This window comes from Rhododendron vialii, chromosome 1a, assembly GCF_030253575.1.
Source record: "Rhododendron vialii isolate Sample 1 chromosome 1a, ASM3025357v1".
Classification (NCBI taxonomy): domain Eukaryota; kingdom Viridiplantae; phylum Streptophyta; class Magnoliopsida; order Ericales; family Ericaceae; genus Rhododendron; species Rhododendron vialii.
The window spans coordinates 13,874,685-13,898,572 of NC_080557.1; the positions used below are offsets into that span (position 1 = coordinate 13,874,685).

Genomic DNA, 23,888 nt, shown 5'->3' on the forward strand with positions numbered 1-23,888 from the left:
GGGGACTATTTAGCTTAGGCGGCCGCCTTTTAGAACACTGTGAAGTGTAGATCCATCTTGTGAAGTATAGATCCACCTTTTCACTTACAGTAGGAGTTCACAGTTCTGGACTATGGCAGTATTTCTGAAGAATGTAAAGAACCCGAAAGTGCCAGTCTGGGTATTTTTAAGTACAAGGTCTAACACTCCATTGGTGCTCTTGAATCTACATGATTTTGGCCCTGTTGTTGCCCAAACTGCAAAACGGTCTTCCCCTTGTTTTATAGAGGCAATAATTCAGTTTGTAACTTGGTTCTTCCTTTGTATTGCTACAATGGCTTGCCAAAGTGGTTAATATTTGAGGAGAGTTGATAATAGATTGCTACTTGACCGACTAGCTATTGACTTTTAATTTTTCCTAGTAATACTGAACAAATGATAATAGTTGTTAACCTTTTACTTTCTCTCGAGTTTTTTCTATTATTTTAATATGTCGTTCGTGTCAGGTGAATGAGTTCCTTGCTGGTGCTGGTACTGATGCTCCTGATGTTGAGGAGAACATTATCACCAGATCTTCAGTCAGTTACGACGATATGTGGGCGAAGACCCTGTTAGAGACTGCAGAAGTGGAGGTATACATCGGACCTTGTAACTTTGGACATCTCTAGAAAGTCGTGACGAGATAAATTTCTTGCTAATCAAACTGTATTTATTTAGGAGGATGATGGGAGGTCATCTGGTAGTGATTCCCCAGGGTCAACAGGATCAATTGAGACATCTATCTCATCCCATTTTGGTGGAATGAACTACCCATCTTTGTTTAGTTCCAAGCCGTCCAGCTATGGATCTTCTCAGCCCACGGTATTTAACCACTGCTAATTATTAACTTCAGTTTCTACTCGTGTTGCATGTGTGCTCTAACTCGTTATTTGAAGCTGTTAGTTTAATATTAAATAAAATGCTGTTCTTTCATAAGCTTTCCTTGATTTGGGAAGTAGAAATATGTTGGTATAGTGTTTAGACAACTAAAATAGAATACTTAAAGAATGTATCTGCTATCTAACATAAACCTTTTGCAGGGATTTGAACAATATAACATGTAGGTATAGTGTTTATTATTATTTTCTCTTTGTTACGATTCTTTCAGCGATGGTGATTAGAATATTTAATATAAAATTTCGTAGGGTTTATCTGTTTAATACTCTGCAAGCATGCTTGGAACTCCCTTATTGGCTTTCATAAGTAGCATAACCTCCAAAATTCCATTTCGACACAACCATTTTACTACTAGCTTGGTTTCATCAATGCAAGATGATTTGCTGCCTTCTGCCCGAAGATGTCATTGCTTTTGTCCATCACTTAATCTTGCATCTAGTAGTCAGTTGTCGCCAGTGTTTTTCTTCCGTTAGTTAGCTCAATTCTTGTTCATTGAACAACAGGAGAATACCTGATATAGCAAAAGCAAAAATCCCACAGAAAAGGGTTTACCCATCCATAGCAGCAAACCAAACAGAAAAAAAGGAAGACAGACCATTGTATTCTACTTTACTGACGATTAACAGAAATGCCTCTGAAAATGTTCGAGAAAGTGTTTCAAGCTTGACGTCCACATCATTCCAAGAGCTAACTCCATCTCTCGTCTCTTTTTCAATAGCATTTTGGCAGAGATAGGGGATTCAGTGGCTTTATGGTGTTGTGATGCAGGGTGAATTCCAAGAAAGTCATATTTTATTTTATTTAAATTAGGATTAGTATTATAATTCATTATATTTTAATTTAGTCAAATTATTTTAAAAGTATCTACTTTCCTAGTTTATTTTGATTGAGATTTCCTATTCCGTAGATTACTTGATCAAGAAAATTAGGGTTGATTTTGTTTTCTTATGTCTTATTTTCCTTTTTGGTATTTTAGGAATGTTGGCTATGTTTAGGAGTTCTACTATTATAAATAAGGATGTAAGCCTTAGGGCAAAGTGGTTGTTTTTTATTGAATTAATGAAAATTGGGAGTTTATCTCTATATGTGTTTGTGTTTCAAAGGGTGAACCTTTAACATAAGCAAATTCGTGATCTCTTCTTGCAACTAGTTTCGTAAAAGGAGGTTGCGCTGCATCATGTTGCCACAGGTTTTAGTAGAGTACCTAGTTTTTAACTTGTACTTACTGCTTCAAAGCAATTTTCTATAGCCTGTATATGGTTTATGACCTTTTATTGTTTTTTTTTAATCGGCAAAAGAAAATACATGCAATTTATGACCTTCAAAGCAATTTATGACCTCTTAATGTTGTGGCATTGATATGAATAAAATATATGCTATTCCAACATATATTCTAATTTCTAACAACGTTAATGTTCTGTAACAGGAGAGGCCAGCTACAAACAGATATAGCAGTTCTTCCATGGGAAGTTCCTCAATGTACGAGGGTTTTAATTCTCCGGTGAGCAATCCTAGTCTGCCATCCAATTTATTTCACTATTGCGTGATTCCAAGTCCTAATTCCTTAAGTATGTTCAGATTAGGGAAGAGCCTCCACCTTACACATCTCCTGTTCGCCAAAGATACGAGTCATTTGAGAACCCCTTGGGTGGGAATGGTTCAACCAGTTTCGAATCTGGGGATGAGGAACGAGTTTCTTCAGGGAATTCTCAATTTGGTACAGCACTTTACGACTTCACTGCCGGCGGTGATGATGAGGTAAATTGTGAAAAAACTATGACGCTGTTTAGTTGAATCATCAAGAATAGTGTAGCATTTCATGTTTCTTGGGTTGCTTTGTTTCATCATATAATTCAGGGAGTTGCATTGAACTGAACTGTGAAGTCTCCTTCACAGCATCTTCAACCAGCTCTGGAGAGATGAAAATGTCCTACCATACTTTGTTTTGTCTCTACTTAGGAGTTTCCACATATGGAGACTCCTTGGAACATGGAAATAAATCGCATAGTCTTGTTGTCACTATTTTTTCAATACACATAATTTCAAATTTTGATGAAAATTTTGAAAAGTTAGTAAATGCAAAAGGATTGATGATACCTTCACAACATGATCATTAGTTCATAAAAATGATTTCTAAAAATTAAGAGCTAAATCAGTAAAATGCTCAAGTTTTTTGAAGGAATGTGGATAGAGTTTTGGGGGGAAATTGAGGAATGATAAGAAGTTTAAGAAAGGAGATGTAAATAGGGATCATGAATGGAGATGAATTGTAGTAGCATATTGTAGAGTTCCTATTTTTCAATCAATGCGCATCATGAAATATACTGGTAATGTTGTTCTTTTAGCCATTCTAGGCATTTGAACTGATTTGGCCGACACATGACTTCGTTGACTTAGTTAATAACTATTTGCTTTCCCCCAACTTGCAGCTGAGCCTGACAGCAGGAGAGGATGTTGAAATTGATTATGAAGTGGACGGCTGGTTTTATGTGAGTATACAGGGGTGATTATGGTTTAAAATTAGAAAGAAAAAAGAGCACATCTAATCAAAATGCAGATTGCTTATATTATATATTTATTTATTTCCCGGTGAAGGTAATATCAAAATGAATTACTTCAAACCGTGGGGGGCATAACATTTAATATTGCTAATGCGTCCTAAATTGAAGAGTCGATGTAGCATAGTGACGATGGCTAACAACTTTTACACGAATCCCGGGCTGATGTAAAAAGCTAATACCGTGGCATGTCATTTTCTTGTTTCAGGTGAAGAAAAAACGACCAGGGAGAGATGGAAAAATGGCTGGGCTTGTTCCTGTCCTCTACGTCAAGCAGTCTTAGTACGAATAGTCATCAATACAAGGTTAAGTTTAACCAATCGCTATCAATATTGTCATACATGTGAAAATGTAGTCTTCTACAAAGGTTCTTGTAGCATTATGATTTGGCCTATACCTCATATAGAAATTACAAGAGATGAGGAGTGTCCATTTGGTTGGATAACCCCTACGTTTTGGTCCGTAAATTGGGTCGCTTGATATTCCTTTCTCCATTTTCACTCAGAGTTCAGTAGGGGAGAATTATTTAGTGAACTCCTCCCTTTGTTTGTGATTATTGTTTGTAATCTTTCATTTGGTTTGGTCTTGTTCTTTAGCTATTGGTGGTGGTGTAATTTTGAGGTACCCCATTTTGTCAACGAGGAACTAGTTTTTTGAGATTTTGAGTTGCCTTTTTCCCTTTGTAATTAAGTAGTTTGGATATCCGCAGTGTGGTTGATCAATTTCAATATTCCCTCTCTCTCTCTCTCTCTCTCTCTCTCTCTCTCTCTCTCTCTCTCTCTCTCTCTCTCTCTCTCTCTCTCTCTCCAAATATTTCCTATTTCTTTGTTAGACATTTAGATGTGGATACGCAGAATAGATCGATTTGGACATGGGGTGTTCTGTAGTAAATCATGGGGTGTTCTGTAGTAAATCCACTTGTCGATGATCGTATGGTTGGTTTATGAAATGATTTATTATTTGTATGTTTGCGGTAATATTGGACTCCTAAAGTTGGGGGGCCAGCTATGTCTTGTGAGTTGTGACCATTCTCGAACCGTGTGTGTGTGTGTATATATATATATATATATACGCACACACTCGAACAGTTGGTGCTGTGTACATTGCAGCTTGGAAATTTACCATATTGGACCTGCCTAAGACTGCGTCGGAACGTGGCTTAACAGTAGATCACCATCAACCTGACAGTAAACTCTCGCTAGTCTTATACTCAGTTCCTCTCGCTAGTCTTATACTCAGTTCCTGAGAGAATATGGTCTCTGCGCGTAGTTGTTTAGGTCAAGTGAATTGATCACCTTAGTCTCAGTTGAATCCCGACCTAGTTTTGGCTGGTAAAATATTTGTTGGGCTGACACTAATTGTCAACCATCCTGTAGGAGTCATTTCTCACAACCGAAAGACCCAAAAGAGATTGAAAAGGTTACTTGAGCTCCTCTTATCTGTCTCATTATAGATTTTTTTGTTTTGTTTTTTGGTTTGGAAAAAGGAGAACACCATCCTATGTATATAAAGCATAAGATGCAACATATTGTATGGTAGATTCAAGGTTATGTATGAACTCTTGGAGGAATTTCCCCAACACTTAGGCCTCTGCAGTGTTGGGAAATTCTGAGGCATTGATATTCTGATCTGTTGTCTTTGTTTGGACTCCCATGGTTAAACCCTTTGTTTTTTTGCTCGGTGACAGTCAACACTATTAATTGTAGTTAGTGAGTTTTGAATCTTCTATCAAATGCATGGGAGTACGTAGTATCTACCGCTCCACTTGCTACCATTGGTTCTGTTCTTCGTTTTGTTGGTCTTTAATGGATTTCTTTTACCAGAAAAATAAAATAAGTGGCAGAGATGATTCAGTAGTAGTTTTCCTTTCGATGGTTTTCAGGATTTTGGGTTGGATGGTGGTTTAGCTTTGAAGGCCAACCTAGGCGTCTTTTTGTTGCTGTTGCTAATGGAATGCAACGTATAGTTGAATTTCCCCCTTATTTTTAGGAAATTGACTTATACACTCCTCTTTTTATTACACATACTCTTTTTTTTTTTGTCTTTATTTGGTGTGAATTTACTCTATCACCCCTTAATGTGTAAAAAGTGAACTTATGAAAGGGTAAAAATATAAATTCACATGAATAAGGACAAAAAATGGAGTGTATGTGGTAAAAAGGAGAGCGTAGAAGTCAATTCCCTATTTTTAACAAAAAATCTTCGGCCACCCCTTTCTTTTACTGCTCATCCCACCGCACTCAATCTAACCATCCAAAAGTGTTTTGGATGGTCCAATTTTTAAAAAACTCTTCTTCCCCTGAAGAGTAAATCTGGACCATTGATTGTGGAGACGGATGGTGAGATTGAGAGTGGTGAAAGAGAGCGGTGAAACCGTGCAGTGGACGTAGCACCACTGTATTTTTAATTTTCACTTTTGGAGTTTTTTTTTTAGTCATTCGTTAAACCTAATTTACTCTGTTCTAGAGGGACTTGAGGAGGGGGATGAGTGCTTAAGGTAATCGAACCATACTCAGCTGGCTCTCACATCTGGAGTTTGGGTATTATGTGTGTGTGTTTAAAATCCATTATGCCTCTCTCTAGTCAGCAATTGTCTAGGTGAGTTGGTATGTGGAATTACCCTCTTTCAAAGCAACCAAGTCTCGCCCACCCGTTGTGGTTTGGGTGCTTGACCTTTGGTGCAGGCCCTTTGGGCCCTCGTCGTGGTGCCACTCTTTAGTGACAAGGCTCTTGGGCCTGCGTCAGCTGGGCTGGCTCCAACATCGGGAGTTTGGGTATTGTATGTGTGTGTTTAACGGGTCTATTATGTCTCTCTCTAGTCGGCAATTGCCTAGGTAAGTTGGTATGTGGAATTATCTTTTTGCCCTCCTTCAAAACCATACTCATGTGCATGAGAGTATAAACGAGGCACCAGCTGTACTCCATTACACTTGGCTCTCTTTTGGCGTTGATAGGGCTATGATATCAATATCTTTTTAAGGAAAGAGTAATACAACTGTTCATATTAATTTTCAGATGTTCCCTTGCTTTTTCCAAAAAACAGAAGCCACAAATGGAGTTCTTGGCCCAATATGGTAAGGCGGCTGATTTTGTCACTTTTTTTTTTTGTTAACGTCACTCTCCCACTTGCAGATGAGTGACGTTAACAAAAAAGAGAGTGGCAAAATCATTTCCCTAGAAAAATTGCATGCGCTGATTTTTTCATGTCACACGTTTGAAGAAATCTACTCGCTCTCTTTACCCCAACCAAACACATTAAACCACGAGCGTATCATCTTCTCCGGATGAATCGAACACACAACCTCGCTGCAACCACAAGTGCAGTTACACGTACAACCACTAGGTCAACTGCCCCGCTTGTCGTGCCTTAGGCTCCGTTTGTTTGGACGTAAAATACTTTATGGTAAAATGTTTTATTTATTTTTCGGTGTTTGGTTATGTAAAAAATGAGGAAAATATTTTACATGTAAAACATTTTCCATCAATTGGATGAAAATGACTTACCCTTAAATCTTACGTAAGTTATTTTCCGAAATGAACAGGCTGCCTTCTACTATAATTTTCATTGCTCAATTTTCTTGATCGTTAGTCCTAACTCATGTTCAATTCCAATAATCTCATTTCTCTCCACCGTTTAAGCTCCTCATCTCTCTCTCTCTCTCTCTCTCTCTCTCTCTCTCTCTCTCTCTCTCTCTCTCTCTCTCTCTCTATATATATATATATATATATATATATACTATTTTGTTGATTTCTGAAAATATTTTTAAGTGCTAACCAAACATCGAAAAATAAAAGTTTGAAGTTTGTTTTCTGGAAAAACATTTTACATGGAAAATATTTTACATTGTAAAACATTTTACATCGAAACAAACGGAGCCTAAATTGCAATATTTGTGACATTAGATGGAGCCGGACAGTTTTCACATTTTGACGACCCCGTTCCAGAACACCTTAAAAAATACTGCAAGTACTTATTTCACATTTTCAAACTCAAAAATAATGTAAATGAAAAATAATTTTTCAATTTTTTTTGCACCGTATAAAAGATCTCAATGAAATCTATCAAACAAGATTTATATTGATAGGAAAATTATTTGTGTAAGTACATAATTTTTGAGCTTGAAATTGCCTTCTTAAAAAATACTCCCTCCGTCCCTTTTTAAGTGTCCTGCTTCGTAACTCCAACTTATTAAAAACACATTATCATTATACCTTTCACATCAACTTTTTCCTCCACTTTTCCTACTTACCCATCATCATTACACTTTTACTCACTAACTTTTCAAAATAAAATCTACTTTTAGGGGCAAAATAGACAATACACCAATTTTTACCCCTCTAACTTTACAAAATGGACATTTATTAAGGGACAGCCCAAAATGGAATACTGGACACAAAAAAAGGGACGGAGGGAGTAAGTATTTATTTCCTTTTTGGGAAATAAGCACATCTTGAATGAATTTGGTTCACACATATTTATGTGATTGTGCCTAGTGCCTTGATCTTCTTTTCTTCTTTTTTGTTTCAATTTCTTTCGTGGTATGTTTCGCATTAAATATACTTAAAAACCTCATTTTCACGACATAAATTTAGTGGGTTCAACTCATCCAGAAAGGAGGTCCATTATTTGAGCCTGAGCGTGACCATCTTCAGGAATATATATCTATGTTTTGTCAAATGATTATTACAGGACATTCTTCCTAGAATCCCTGTCTTACCCTACTCTGGAAACTATCATGGCACCGAATTTCTCAGTAAGCGTATAGTCCTATTTGGTTTCGCACTCGAACTCCTTTTTCAGAGACACAGCCAAAATCTTTATTCAAGTGGAATGGGGGATGCTGCCAACTAGTAGCTGCAAAGCGATGCAGAGCGGCCGATCCGGCCTCCTATCAAGGCAATCGACGGCTCGGATCTTAACTGAGCAATGGACGGTTTAGATTTGTATGCGATTTGTCTGCGCTCAAATTCGATCCGAGCCGTCTGTGCCGAGATGAGCGACCGGAACGGCTGCTTTGCACCTGCTAGGTAGGGAGCTGCTCGGCAGCATGGAGAGAAATAAGTATTTACCGGAAAAAAAAAACATGCTTATTAGTGTGCAAGTCATTTTATAAAAATTAGTTTTCTCTTTCCATTTTAGTAACTAGAATACTCATGTACCTATAAGAATATCGTATTTCATAAAAATAGTAAGAGAAGTTTTGAAGGAGGAATGTAATATTAGGTGAATTCAAGACCAAATATATTTTTTGAAGGAGGAATGTAATATTAGGTGAATTAATGGCAAAAAGGTATGATAAAAGAGTAAACTAATCAACCTTTGGCCATTACTTTTGAACTAGTATAATTTTTTGGGATATTGAAAAGGACAAAATGAACCAACAAACGAGGACATAGCGAGTACGAAATTCGAGAAGATCCTGGCCCCGCCAGTCCTACCTCTGCTCTTTTTTTTGGGAACAAAATTGATTATTCAAGACAGTTTTAAATCACTTGACGTAAACTGCGAAATATTATCAGAATCTAAATGAAGGCTTATTGAAACCAAATAAGTCCTATGCCTATTGCTCCCCCTTCCCATTTTGTGTAATTCTATATTCTTTACTTTTAAAATTATTTTTAGTCTTTAAGAGGGCATAATATTTGGGAGTCAGAAACACACATTTTGGCATATCCCAGAATAGAGTACCGAGCAAACAAAATGGGAGGGAGGGCATAAAAAACAAAAAGTAAGAAACAATATTTTTTTCCTTAGGCAAAATGGAAACCTTGAATTAAACTTTGAACTAAAAAAATTGGAATTGAAGTTTAAAAGCAAAAATAAAACTCCTCGAAGAACCGATACAAAATGAGAACTCCTAAATAAAATGCGCACGAAATCTTTTACGAAAAAAATTAGTGACAAAATCTAACCTGGATTTTATTTTCCTTTTAGGATGAATTTAAGATCCGAACATAACTTACGATGGATTTCAATGAAATGAAACAACAAATTTCTATAGATAAACAGGAACAAAAACTGAAAAAAGAAGAAGAAGAAGAAGAAGTTTAGGACAAGCATGGCTCTGCTTACACGTAAATAGAATTTTTACGGGTAATTCATGAGAGATATCCAGTCTGAATCGAGCCATTTTCACCACATGGCCATCGACCATGAGAGAAACGTTGCCCTTGAGCTCGGCTGTGCCCCCAGACCACCAAATGATAGTTCCGGCCGTGTGATGTAACAGTTTAGTAAAAACAAAATTTAGGCTTTGTTATGAGGAAACAGACGAACTGGAAGACCCTTCTCAGGGACTGGCATGGGATTGACAACGATCTTCTCATCCGGAATCAATTTCTCCCACCTAAACCTCTTCACTAGGTTGTGCATGAACACAAGTATTTCCAAACGAGCGTACTCTTTTCCGGGGCACATCCTAGGCCCTCCACCGAACGGTACGAAAGTGTAAGGAGCAGGTCCAGCCCCCTCAAATCTTGATGGGTTGAACTTATAAGGTTCTGGGAAATACTCGGCGTTTTTATGCGTCGAGTGAGCACTCCAATATATCTGCACACAATACCCCAAAATGAAAAAACCCCATAAGTATACGATCAATCAAGTATATGGACTTCACATAAATATGGTGGATAAAGGTGTTTGGGCACCCATGGCGGTTCCCCAAGACCACTAACTATATAATTACTCGAAAATGACAAAACAACATGTCTGAGTATGTGTTTGATCAAGCGCCATCAGACATGCTGGAGGCTTTGCGAAATAACCGCGATGGTCTTGGAGATCGTCGAGTTACTGTCGAGTTACGGAGTCGAGTGTTTTTGTTTCTTATGGCCTACACCCTCTTACGTACCAAATAAACAAATAAATAATTTTGAGAGAAATTCATAATTACCTTCCAACCCTTTGGAATAGAGAAGCCCTGGTACATAAAATCAGTTAACACATCTCTGAAGGCTCCTTGAAGAGGTGGAGCAAGCCTCAACACTTCACAAGCCACGTTCCATGAGTACTTCATCTTCTGGATATCATCCCAGTTCAACAATTCACCTGGAGCCTTTGATTTGGCAATCTCCATTTGCTCTGTTCATCATGTAAAAAAAGAAGAAAGGAATAAAATATTTTTAAAGACAATATATATACGGGGCGGTTCCGGGGACATTTAAAAAAACCCTTAAAAAACCCCCCAAGTTTCCGATTGAATTTTGATGATCCGAGCCGTTCAATGTAATCAGAACGTGATTTTAAGGGTGTTCGTAAGAAATCAGCAAAAAAATGACCGGGAAGGGCTACATCCGAGCAGTTTTTTATTGAACTTTATTAAACGGTTCAATAAAAAACTGCTCAAATCAAGCCCTTCCCGGTTAGTTTTTTTGCCAGTTTTTCGCAAGCACCCGTAAAATCATATTCTGAACACATTGAGCGGCTCTGATCATCAAAATTTGATCGGGAAGTATGAGATTAAGATTTGGAGGATTTTTTTAAGTGTACTCGGAACCGCCCCGATATATATATACACAGTCCTGCTCTTATGAGGACCACTTTATTTTAATAAAATGCGGACCTCCCTTTCCTGATCAAATTTTGATGATCCGAGCCGCTTAATGTGTTCAGAACGTGATTTTAAGGGTACTCGCGAAAAATCAGCAAAAAAAAAATGATCGGGAAGGGCTTCATCCGAGCAGTTTTTGTTTATTTTTTATCGAACGGTTCAAACAAAAACTGCTTGGATGAAGCTCTTCCCGATCATTTTTTTTGCCGATTTCTCATGGGTACCCTTAAAATCACGTTTTGAACACATTGAGCGGCTCGGATCATCGAAATTCAATCGGGAAATGGGAGAAATGAGGAAGTCCGCATTTTAGTTAAAATGTTGACTCCCTCATTTGAGACTGACTATATATATATATATATATATATATATATATATATATATATAAAATTTACTGTACTGTCTTATTCAAGGAAAAATGTATACTAGTTGCTCAAGTAATTATATTGGTCGGATCCGGGGACGGTGTCAAGCACCTTGGCGAGCGGGTGCAGAGTGCATCCAGATCCTCCAAAAGTGTTTTTAGCGGACCGAATTAAAAAACGAACTCTTCTAGGAAGAGTTAAACTCTTCGCTGGAAGAGTTTGTTTTCAATCCAGACCATTAATTGATTGCCGAGATGGACGGTTTGGATGCGTTTGGCAGGGACAGTTTGGCAGCATAGTTCATCAAATAATCAGAGCCTGGCCAAACTCTTCTTGGAAGAGTTCGTTTTTTAATCCAAACTATTAATTGATTATCGAGATGGACGATCCGAATGTGCTTGACAGGGATCGCTCGGTAGCATCGGTCATCAAATAATCAGAGCCTGGCCCATGGCCATCGAAATAATTGAAGCCTTGAAAATGAGTGTCACATAATTTCCATTTTCTAATCCACACCAAGAAGGTTTCAAAAAACCACGTCAACAACCACATGATTCCTCTCTCTTCAAGGTTGTTAAATGAATTTAGGCTAAGTTTGGGACTAAATTTATTTATTTCCAATTTTTTTGGGTCTTTTTGTGAGCTTTTGTTGGTTTGCATAATTTTTTGTTTTCACGATTCATCTAGACGAGACAAATCCAAGCAATAAAATGTTATGATCAGAGGGTAAAAGTTTACTCATTACAAAATATCCAAAATCCATTTTTAGATGATGTTGCTTTTTTTTTTCTCTCTTCTTTTTGTTTGTGTAACTTTTTAACTTTTTTGATTTATCTTAGACAAATGGATTAATAAATTGTTTCATTTGGTCTCTGACATAAACAAGACCAATTTGTCCACAAACTTACAATTCATCAAGTTTTTGAACCTAACATGAACATCTTAGTACTCGGCTCGATAAGATGATAAGTTCACAAAACTATTCGACCTCGACGACTAAAATTCGGTTGAGATCAATCAAGTAATTAAAAATAATAATCAAACTTCAACTTGTAATTGAGCACAGTTTCTAAAAGCTTGTAAAGTTTTGATAATTTACAGCGAGTAAAAAAGTTGACAAATCAGCTTAATTACTAAAGTATTATTTAAAAAAAAAGAATTACTATTATTTAAAGAAGAGAGAAACTTATTCACGGCTTTGCCCAATCTCAACCATCCGTTATGGTAATCAATTATCCGGATTTAAAAAAAACTTTAACTATTCTAGTTTTTTTAAAATCCGGACCGTCCAAAACACCTTTGGATGTGCACAATTGAGTACTGTAAACTTTATTTATACTGGTAGCTCCGGTAAAAAAGTTTTTCTCTTTAAAGAAATGCTACGAGTTACTGACAAAAGGACACTACAATGATTAATACTTCATTGAAGACCTGAGAGAGTTAAAATTCATGCAGATCCCCATCTACTGTTGTATTGAGATCTGTTTGTTCTAAATTGAGATAGATGTTCAAAAAAAATACTCATTCCGTCTCATTTTTATTGTCCATTATTCTGTTTTTCTTTTATGTCTTTTGCCTATATCTTTTAATGTGTATCTTGAAAAATATGCAATATGAATCTTGTTTGATAGATCTTGATTAGTTCTATAATACAAAGTTTTCAAAATTATGAAAAATAGTAGACTGATTGAAAAGAAATAGGATTGATTAGAATAAAAAATTCAAAACCCTTAAACGAACGGGATCTTATAAATTGAAAGATATAAGCAATTCAAAAATGAACAATGAAAATGGGATGGAGGGAGGGAGCAAAAATAAAATTGAAGTACCCTTTGACTCAATTTGGACTCAGTATGATTAATACTACTAATAACACACTTTGGACTGAGTCACCCGAGCCAACTCAAGAAATGGTCCGACTCACATGGTTTTCTATTATGCCGTGCATTTTTTTGGGTAACCAATTAAGTCACATATATTTGGTTTCATGAACCCTAACCTCCTTTAATTATCACGCTTTTTTTCCAGTTAATTTTGTTTTGGGAAATATTTTCTTTTATATTTTTTTTTCCAGTTAGCTGGATGTTCGTAATTAACAAGTTTCCTATTCAGAAAAAGAAAATGCTAACCTCAAATCAACAAGCAATGGTTCACATGTAAAAAGTGCATTGATGTCTATTAAAGGGTTAGAGATATCCAGAAGTTAAAAGGGTAGGGATACCAAAGTAAATTGAAACTCTTAACTTTTTTGGAATTTAGTGTGGATTATCCATTGCCTAGTGGACTGATGTTAGCAAAACCATCCCTGTTCTAGAACGGGAAATAAGTCATTATTTTTTAAGAATGCAATTTTAAGCTAAAAAATAATGGGCTTACGGAAATATAAAAATATGCAATATGGATTTTTTTTGAAAGATCTTGATGAGATTTTTTAAATGGTGCAAAAAAAAAAGAAATTATTTTTTATTTACATTATTTTTGAATTTTAAAATGTGAAATAAGTATTTGTTTTTTAAGAAAGTGCTCTGGAACGAGGTATAACGTTATAGGGAAAAGAAAACCCAAATGAAAAACCTTAAGTCCTTAATTAACCATGGTTAAATATTGACTTTTTTTTTGTTTTTTTTGTTTTTGTTTTGGACAATGGTTCAGTATTGATAATTATACGTAGGACCCTTTAATAGGCATGAGAAAAGCTCCATCGTCTATTTTTTTTCAAGACAAATATAATTCAATCAGATTGTTATAGTGATTTTCGATTAACTAATTTCCTTACAACGATAGTGTGTATAAACTGTAAGAAAATTGAATTCATACATACTATCTAAAGGCGGTTACGTGATGAGATTTTGGTCCTCCGATACCTACATTTTTTTACGTATCGGCTGGTACGATCCAACCGAATCAACAATACCGTTAACATTTTCCGATATTGCGATTTAAAATCCTGGAAGAGATCACTACTAATCAGTTTGTTGTTAGGACTATAAATTACCTTGGTAAACTCCATGATAGATCTCAGGCAACTCAGCAAGATACTTGACAATAAAAGCACAAGCAGAGCTAGCCGTGTCATGGCCACCAACCAACAACCCCAATATCTTATCAGCAATATCACTCTCCTTCATGTACTTCCCGTCCTCGTCCGCTGTCAAGAGCATGTGTGACAAGATATCCTGCGTCGGTGATGCCTTTTTCTCCGCCAAATCCGCCTTCCTCCGCTTTATGATCCCCACCAGATCCTTCCGTATGTAATCCGACGCCTTTATCGCCCGGTTGAACGGTGTCCCGGGTAAATCCACGGGCAGCGAAAGTAGCCCCTCGGCCAGTAAGTTGAATCGCTCTAGGAATTTGTCTACGTCTTTGGTGTCTTCAATGCTTAGAAATATCCTGCACGCCCAAGGTCCACGGTGAAAGGAGTGTTATTCAAAGATCGCAACTAGGCCGGTCAATGGATCGGGTTAAACCGGAATTCGATGTAAGAAATTCCATACTCATTTTTTAAAACCCAATCTGAAAATATTCATTCGGGTGTGTAAGCTCTACACGTTCAAGTGTATCTCAATCACGAGCTCAAGTCCTCTGTACCCAAAATTTTCCATATCTTTGTTTCTATGTATTTCCGGCAGTTGGTCAAGTTCAAATTTTAATGTTCCTTGAAATTTTCAAACAATTCAATGGGTAAAGACACGCTGAAACATGAGTACACCAAATTTCCGGAGGTAGGATTTTCTGTGCTGGAAGCCTTGTGCAGAAAAGATTTTCCAACCGTTGGATTTAAAAAACCAAAAGAAAAATTGCACAATTCAATGGCCGAAAAACCCCTTAGCACAGTGAGACATGGATTTTCGGGAAAGTTAAGATTGGACCCTAAATTTCAGGTACAAAAGATTGAGGGGCTCAATCATATGCATGGTCAGAATTCAAGGAGATTTCTGTGATCAATTTCTAGGACGGTAGCATTTATGGAACTCCCACTCCCCCAGTTCCAAAATCTTTGATTTTTTTAATATTTGTGTCATTCCTCTTATATCTCTCAATTTATGATATTTTTCATAATTTTGAAAATTTTGTATTATAGATTTAATCGAAAATTATCAAACAAGATCCATATTGTATATTTTTAAAAATTCGTATTCGAAGATATAAGAGTTTAAAGAATGACACAAATATCAAAAAAATCCAAAGATTTTGAGACATAGGGAGTATTATAGTACACATGACGTGTACACACAAAGATACACAGTATTATTTTTAATCATCACATCTATCTAATCTATCTATTTATCATCCATCTATCTATCTATCAATATCCTATACAAATTTAATTGAAGCCAAAAGTCTCTCAATCCTCATTCCTAAATTTTTAGAATTTTGAGATTTAAAAAAAAAAAAAATGAGAGAGAGAGAAACGTGGGTGGGGAGGGACAGAGAAAAAATGAGAGAGAGAAACGTGGGTGGAGAGAGAGACGTGGGGGAGAGAGGAAAACGTGGGAGAGGGAGAGAGAGATGTTAGGGTTAAATATTGAGAAAAAATTATACTATACTCTTGGGACATCGTCACTTGGTACTCTAAATTCATTTTTACACGACTATGTCTTTCAGTTCATAGAATGAAACCAATGCGAGCGTGCATCGAACACAGATCGAAAAATATTAAACTATCTTTTTATTAACCAATGTTGTGTCCGTTTGATGCACAGAGCCGAAAAAAGCTAACGTAATTTTTTTTATCCCGTATATCGAACGGGTACAAACGCTAGTATACATATGCACAAGTGTGTATATTTATTTATCTTAAATTTGAAAAAATCATTAATATTCCGAAATCACAAAAAATCCTAGGTGAGATAATTAATTTATAATGGAAGCCTATTAACAATGGAAAAGAGTTATGTTACGTAAACGAGAATATTAACATTTTAATGAAGAATTTTACGTATCAAAACGCTGAAATAAATTATTTTAAGTGAGATGCATAGCATTATCAAGTTAATGGATTTCTACGTTAATTATAAGTCTCAAATAGGAGGCTCGAACGGACCCGGGAGTGCTGTAGTGCACCGCGCACTACATGTGTAGTACGGCCAATCCGGACTCAAACCGGCTGATAAATGTTTACCAAAAAAAAAAAACCCCGGCTGATAATTGGGTTTTGTACTAATTTATAAATTATACGTACACTACTAAATAAAAATTACCAAATAGGAAAAAAAAAAAGAACCACCACTACCTGCACGCGAGCCAAAATGTGTAGCGCTTGGAGAGCGGGAAAACGACTATCTGGTCCTTATTTTCCCATTCCGCGGAAAAATGGCGCCGCGCGATGGTGTCCATGATCCCAACATACCGTTGCAACGCCTCCGGCTTGAAGAAATTCGGCAGCATTTTCCTCATCTTGATGGCCTCTTCTTTCGACGAGGTCTGGTTCGAAGAGGGAAAGATCTTGTCGACGGAGCTGGGCCACCACGACTGGACGAGCTTGTTCTCGTTGGAGAACAAGAACTTGTGGGCCGCAGCGCCGCAGAAGACCACCGTGGGCTCGCGCATGAGGTTGGTTTTGTAGACGTAGGACGAGTACTTGGATACGCGGTCGAATATGAATTTCTCAGGGTGGCCCTTCCACCCGGCCGCTAGGTACTGGAGGGTCTCGCCAATAACTGGGAGCCCGGTTTGGCCGGGTGGAAGGTTTTTAAGGTTTTTAGGGTTAGAGGAGATGAGGAAGTGGAGGGAGAGAATGGCTAGGAGGACGAAAAGGCAGAGGACAGAGGCGTAGAAGAGCTCCATGCCTAATTGGTGTCAAAGAAAAAATGCAGCAGTGAGTGAGTTTTGGCAAATGAGAATGAGGATATTGAAGGAACATATATAGGTAGAAAGGTTTATTTTATTTTATGTATTTATTTATTTTTTGTCTCCGTTGAAGGGGTGTCGTGGGTTGTTGGAATGGAGAAATTTTTAATGGAGAAATTTTTGGTGCAAAAATAAGGTATAGTTCACGTGGTACTTGAACGCACATCCGAGCCATTCAAATGTGTTTTGGACGGTCAGGATTTTAGAGGCCAAGAAAGAGGAGAGAGAGAGTGGTTGGCTCAGTAGGAGAAAGAGTGCTCTGATCTGTGTTAAGGAAATAGAATCCCACATTACTTGGGAGTGGAATGAGTGATCACTTAATAACATTTGGGATCTCTTCACTCATTGCGAATTGGCTTTGAGATGGATATAAAGTTTCTACATGGTATCAGAGTGGAGCCCGTTCCACTCCACATTTTAAAAATTAACAATCCACATGCCGCGATGACAGACCAGCAAAAAGGCTGCACGATGATAGGACCCAAAAGTGGCCACACGTGACAGATCTCAAATGCGGCTGCACGTGAGGGGGGATGTTAAGAAAATAGAATCCCACATTGCTTGGGAGTGGAATGGGTGATCACTTAATAACATCTGAGACCTCTTCACTCATTGCCAATTGGCTTTGAAATGGACATAAAGTTTCTATAATTTGAACCATACTTTCAAAAGACATTTGGATGGTTCGGATGCTCGTTGGGTACCGCACCTAGTACCCAATTTGCACCCAAAAACTTCTGGTTGGGATGACAAGATGAAAGTAATGAATGATTTATCAATGGTTGGCAAAATATAAATGAGAGCAATTTGGTTGGTCTAACTAAAAGGGAGTCCTGAACATTAATTCCCTAGTCTGGGTGGGACTCGCACGAATTTTATTTTGATGAATTAGATCTATTCATTTCTTTAGCACATCTTCAATGGACCCTACAAAGCATCCAATAGTGTGAATAGCTAAAACTTTGGACGGTCGCGATGTGGACTGTCTCGTCCAGTCCAAATCTTTGGACTAGAGAGGATCCAGATCCTAACTTTTTGGATGGATGAAAAAAATGCATGTCGAGATAGGCTCATTAGGGTTTTAACCTTGAGCTGCAATGCTTGCATTCCCTACACTGCTCTGTAGTAAAATTTTTTTTTTTAACTTCCACACTGATCTTATTAAATATGTAATTTTTAATTGAATTGTTGAATGAAGAGAACACAATTTTAGACAAAACTGTGTTTAAAATTGTTTAATGCATGTGGGTCCACATTCATGTCGAATGACTCCGAACATGATACGCGCCAACTGACGAATGATGACGGAATTCTTCCATCGTGGCAATTAAGAATTTTCCCACTCCAATTCATCATGCTAATTAAGAACTTCGAATTGAAAATATCATTGAATCCTCATAATTACTTGGATATCTCCTATCCATAGAGTCCTTGTGAATTCACACGGCTTTCGTTCTTCTAGTGTTTCTTTGTTCCAAACCATTCTTTGAATTCTGTGTCCGAAATTGTGTTCGTAGATATTTTGGGATTGAAATGATGGTAATATGACAGATGTATAATAATAACTGATTAAGATGAGATTGCAGGACACGCATTTTGAGCCACTAGGGAAAGGCATTATTACTTTTTAAGGATTCCTAAAAAATCTTAGGGCATCTCGAGTATATACTGGAAAAGTTAGCACTTCAAGTACAAATTTTTACTGCGCCCTCAATAAGTCTATGCAACTTTTTTTTTTTTATCAGCAAAGAAAATTTTATTAATCAACGAACCGAAGTTACAAAGATTAAAAAGAAACGGAATAAAATGCATCACAACCAACGACCTACATCGCAACTATGCAACTTGTATTATTTCATCACTTCTAATTGTAATGATCTTCTTCATTAATCATATACTCATTTATTAATTATTGTATTCGTAGATGAAATCTAAAAATTATTACAGTCCTTTATATATTGATTAACTTCTCTAAGCTCTAAAATCTAAATCCTTCGAATTTGGTAAACTTTGTTTCCGTTTTGGTTTTATTTTACGCACTGGAAGCTCATGTTCGACAAATAAAAATACGTACAAATACGGTAATAAATAAGCTCAATTAATCTTTCTATAAGGATTTTGATTTTCGCGCTTCACTTTTTACTGATGGCGCTCCACTTTATTCATGAAGTTACCAATAACTTCACTCAGTAAAAAATGGAGCGCGAAAATCAGTTTCTACTATAAAATTTTGGGGTTGGTGAGTAACAAATTATTTCCAATTCATAAGAGGAGATAAAAAGAAATGAAATGGTGGAACTGTGTCTCAAGATTTTGATAGAGTACTTTAAGACATGACCATTAAATTTTATTTTTTTTGATAGGCTGACATGACCATTAATTAGTTGAGGGTTCTGTTAGAGATATTTTTAATACAGTCTTCCTAACTTCTGTTTACTAGGCGGAGGATAATATGCACGCTATAAGTTCAAACAACTTTGGATATCAATATATATCTCACAGATATTAGTATATTTTCACAAATATCGACACAATTTCATGAATATCAATACACCTTTCTTGGATATCAATGCACATTTCAACTATTATCCTCCGCCCTTAGCATTTTCCATTTTCATATTTTTACGTAACACTGCTCCATCGTACTAACTTAGGGTGTGTTCTGCTTTCTCCCCTTACAAAAAATAATTATTTATAATTTTCAAGTTTAAAAGCAATAGGCTTACTAAAATTAAAAATATGCAATATGATCATGTTTGATAGATTTTGATGAGAACTATCAAACACTACAAAAAAAAATTGAAAATTTATTTTCCTAAACATATTATTTTTATGTTTGGAAATAGGTCATTATTTTTTAAGTACTTATTTGAGAATTTAAAAAATTGTTTTCGTAATCTCCTTTTGTATTACGTCATTTTCTCATCCGCCTGCTAAAAGAAAATTAGGTAGTGCAGAGATCCTATAGTGCATCTTGTAGTGATGCATCTGAATCGTACATTGAAAATCAATAGTTCAATTATGTTTGTTATCTCTAACCGGTAAGACCGTAAGAGTTAATTTTGACCGGTAAGAGTGCTTTAGTGAATCTGAACCATCGATTGCAGAAACGGACGATCAAATGCCTTACTACAGAGTCTGCATTACAGGATCTCCGAATCCATATTTAAGGGAATGGAGATAAGCCATACTTGGGAACATGTAGTGCATGGAGTGTACTACATGGTAACATGAGTGTACTACGTGACTCTAGCCATTCGTTTGACAATCAATAAATAATAATAGAGATATCATCTTGACTTTTGTAAATTTAAGTCCGTCCCTTGTCAAGATGAAATTTGAATTATTATTTGTCCAAACCAACAGCTCGGCTCATCACTACGCCTTTCCTCTGCAGGTACCTACGTCACCAAGTAGTATTAATTAAATCAGCAACGTTTCAGGGGAGGTGGGTGGGAAATAGCAAAGTGAAAAGTTTGGTACTTTATGATGGAGTGGGCAAATTCTGGTGGAGGGATATATGGGTCTTTTCGGATTTTATTTTTTGAACTGTTTTTTCGGTTGTACTGTTGGGAACCCTTTTTTTTAAAAATTATTTATTTATGGACCGAATGCCTAGGTCACTCACCTTCCCGAAATGTGGTCCCGGGTCCATGCTGGGACGGAGCTAGGAATTTCACTATACTAGAGCGATCATGTATGCGAGACAAAAAAATAAAATGAAACGTGCATAACAACGTGAATACATTAAAACTAAAAAATGTACAAAATAGCAACACTCCATACTTAATTATGGTTTTTATAAATTAACATATTGCAAAAGCATTAATGGCTTACCTCAGCCTATCTAGTAAAACAAGGCATTTTCAATTGCACTCGGCGCTCTTTTATGTCATTTAAAGCATCGATGATAAAATTGAAATCAAACATTTTCGCAATATCCTTCTCTAAGTAAGTGATTTAAAAATTTGTTAAAAGTTCATCCCTCGTCCTGTTGCAGAGTCTAGTATTCATACATTTCATAGACTTAGACTTCACCAAGATTACTTAGGATTCCCGAAATCTCTTCTCCTAGGTTCTTATTTTCTCGAAATTGTCTTCAAAGTCTTGACGATGTGGGATTCTTGGGCCGAGAGGGAGAGGTCTAGTGTGCCATGGAGATTTTTTAGGCAGAGAGAAGAAAATGTGTGAAACCCTCTTAACGATTGAGAATTTTTGTGGGTAAAACTGGAAGTTAAATAATTGAGTACTCACTATGTTAACCCTCAAATTTTATGTTTTGTTATATTTAACCCGTAGTGTTTAGAAATTAACGTTGGTATTCTTATATTTCAAAGATTACTAACTACTTACTACCACTTGATTTTAACTACTTACATATAATAAGTATAGTTTTTTTTTCTTTTTGCAGGGGCGACCGCCTCTACTGGCCCCTCCTTGGCTTCATCCCTGAGTCCATGATTCATTACCATAAACGAAAGTATGAAAAAATGTAGTGGTATTAACCGGGGTCTGATCTCCTCTATTTCTAATTTTTGTCTCTTTGCCGAGGAGTTTTTCGACCGTTTAATTGTGTGAATTTTTTTTTTTGGTTTCAAATCCAACGACCAAAAAATCCCTCGGTACATAGGATAGAATAACTCTCAGAGATTTAAAAACTAAAAATAAATTTTTTTTTTATAGAGAAGGAGTTTGAAGGTTAGGGGTAAGTTTGAATTTATTTATTTTTGAATGTTGAAAAAAAGAGAGGGATATGAATTTTATTAGTTGAGATGAATTTTTGTACATTTTTTATTATTTGAAAATAAAAGCGGGTGTATTTTTTTTTAAAAGTTATACAGGTGCTACCACTACAGATAGATAACACCACCAATCTGGTAGAATTTTTTTTATATAGGCTCCATTTGTTTCGACGTAAAATGTTTTACAATGTAAAATGTTTTCCATGTAAAATATTTTTTCAGAAAACAAATTTCAAATTCTTATTTTCCTGTGTTTGGTTGGCAATTGAAAATTACTTTCAAAAAATAGACAAAATAGTGTAGAGAGAGGGGGGGCTTATACGGTGGTGAGATTTAAGAATATTGAAATTGAACATGGGTCAGGACTGATGATTGATGAAATTGAGCAGTGGGAACTATAGTAGAAGGCAGCGGGTTTATTTCGGAAAATAACTTACGGAAAATTTGAGAGTAAGTCATTTTCATCCAATTGATGGAAAATGTTTTACATGTAAAATATTATCCTCATTTTTATACAACCAAACACCGGAAAATCGGTAAAACATTTTACTGGAAAACATTTTACGCCCAAACAAACGGAACCATAGTATATATTTTGTATGTTACCTTTTTGTAAATACCTACTTCCCTCTCCCACCAAGTACAACTACAATTTTATAATATATCATGTATAAATGGTGCTCGCCCTCTCCTTCTTGATATACCCTTATCGAGTTTCTAATAAAATTCTTTTGCCGATAAATTTTTTTTTTGATAAAAACTTCTTTACGGAGCATCCCGTAAAGACAAATTTACGGTGCTAAATTGTGCGTGTCCAAAAGTATATTGAACGTTCCAGATTGAAAACCAATTTTGATTTTACCGGTCAAAATTGAACACACATCTCAACCATTAATTACGCGAATAGATGAGTGAGATTGCGCGAAACCGTAAATAAGTTTCTCCAGTAGAATTTATGTATCTTGTGGTCACATCACTTTCTCATTTTTCTTCTTTTTTCAAGTTGGCACATATTGTAAATATGTTCTCTAATACTATTTCATTTTCCAATTCATTAGGGATAAGAGAGAGAAATAAATTGCACCTTATTTATGGAATCAAAGACAACTCAATATACACGGCAAAATGGATGGAAACAAAATGCACTTTATTTATGGTAAGACTGTAAATCAATATACACGGCAATAAACAAAATGCACTTTATTTATGGTAAGAATGCAAAATGACAGTGTGCACGACAAAATCAATATGCACAGCAATAAATAAAATGCACTTTATTTATGGTAAGAATGCAAATCGAAGGCAAATCAATATACAGTTTTGTATTTCATTGTTTTACTCTTTTCCTCTCTCCTCTCCCATCCCCCGTCACTCTGCTTCCGAAAGGTCATAACAAGAATTGAGGTGAGTTTATTTATTTACTTTTTTCGGTTACCCCCAACGCACGGTGTTCTCTTGCTTCGCTTTTCGAAACCAACAGCTCGGCTCATCACTACGCATTTCCTCAGCCGGTCCCTACGTCACTAAGTAGTATTAATTAACAATTCTGCTATGAGTAGAGATACTGGTAGGGATTCTGGTAGAGATAAATGTAACTAATTACACTTTTATACCTTTATCTTTTAAACTATTATGGTTTAGTTCTAATTCTGGAATGGTCTTGCTCTGTGATACTGAAGTTTTGCTTCTGCTAACTGGTTTTCTAACTCTTCAAGCTTATCCTGTTCCTTTCTTATAAATCTGGTAAGAGTGGTGCTATATCTAGGTCTGTGAGTGTATATGGGTGTTCTTAAAAGTGTACTTATTAAGAAATTCTGAAGATGTATTTCTTCTTTTAATCTATGAATATGAATTAGAATAAGTTCTCTCTTGTTCATGTATACAGAAGGTTTGTGATCAAATATTTGT

The 23,888-nt window shown here is 36.2% G+C and overlaps 2 protein-coding genes across 4 annotated transcripts in view; one reads left to right on the forward strand and one right to left on the reverse strand.

Moving 5' to 3' along the window:
• LOC131332811 (uncharacterized) overlaps window positions 1–4,130 on the forward strand; it is a 36,115-nt gene extending 31,985 nt beyond the window's left edge. For 2 of the 3 annotated variants that reach the window (XM_058367112.1, XM_058367120.1), the window contains 6 exons: window positions 486–611; window positions 697–840; window positions 2,342–2,416; window positions 2,494–2,673; window positions 3,345–3,404; window positions 3,682–4,130. In XM_058367112.1, coding sequence (XP_058223095.1) covers window positions 486–611; window positions 697–840; window positions 2,342–2,416; window positions 2,494–2,673; window positions 3,345–3,404; window positions 3,682–3,756 — 660 coding nt within the window. In that variant the 3' untranslated portion in view covers window positions 3,757–4,130. The remainder of the gene's footprint in view (window positions 1–485; window positions 612–696; window positions 841–2,341; window positions 2,417–2,493; window positions 2,674–3,344; window positions 3,405–3,681) is intronic. The other variant, XM_058367117.1, reaches the window with a different exon arrangement.
• A 5,238-nt stretch (window positions 4,131–9,368) lies between these two features.
• On the reverse strand, window positions 9,369–17,242 carry LOC131335125 (cytochrome P450 716A75-like). The gene is made up of 4 exons (XM_058370343.1): window positions 16,622–17,242; window positions 14,384–14,778; window positions 10,367–10,554; window positions 9,369–10,023 (listed from the first exon to the last, which is right to left on the reverse strand). The coding sequence occupies exons 1-4, from the start codon at window positions 17,173–17,175 to the stop codon at window positions 9,721–9,723; spliced, it is 1,440 nt and encodes a 479-aa protein (XP_058226326.1). The 5' UTR covers window positions 17,176–17,242; the 3' UTR covers window positions 9,369–9,720.
• Between the last annotated feature and the right edge of the window lie 6,646 nt (window positions 17,243–23,888).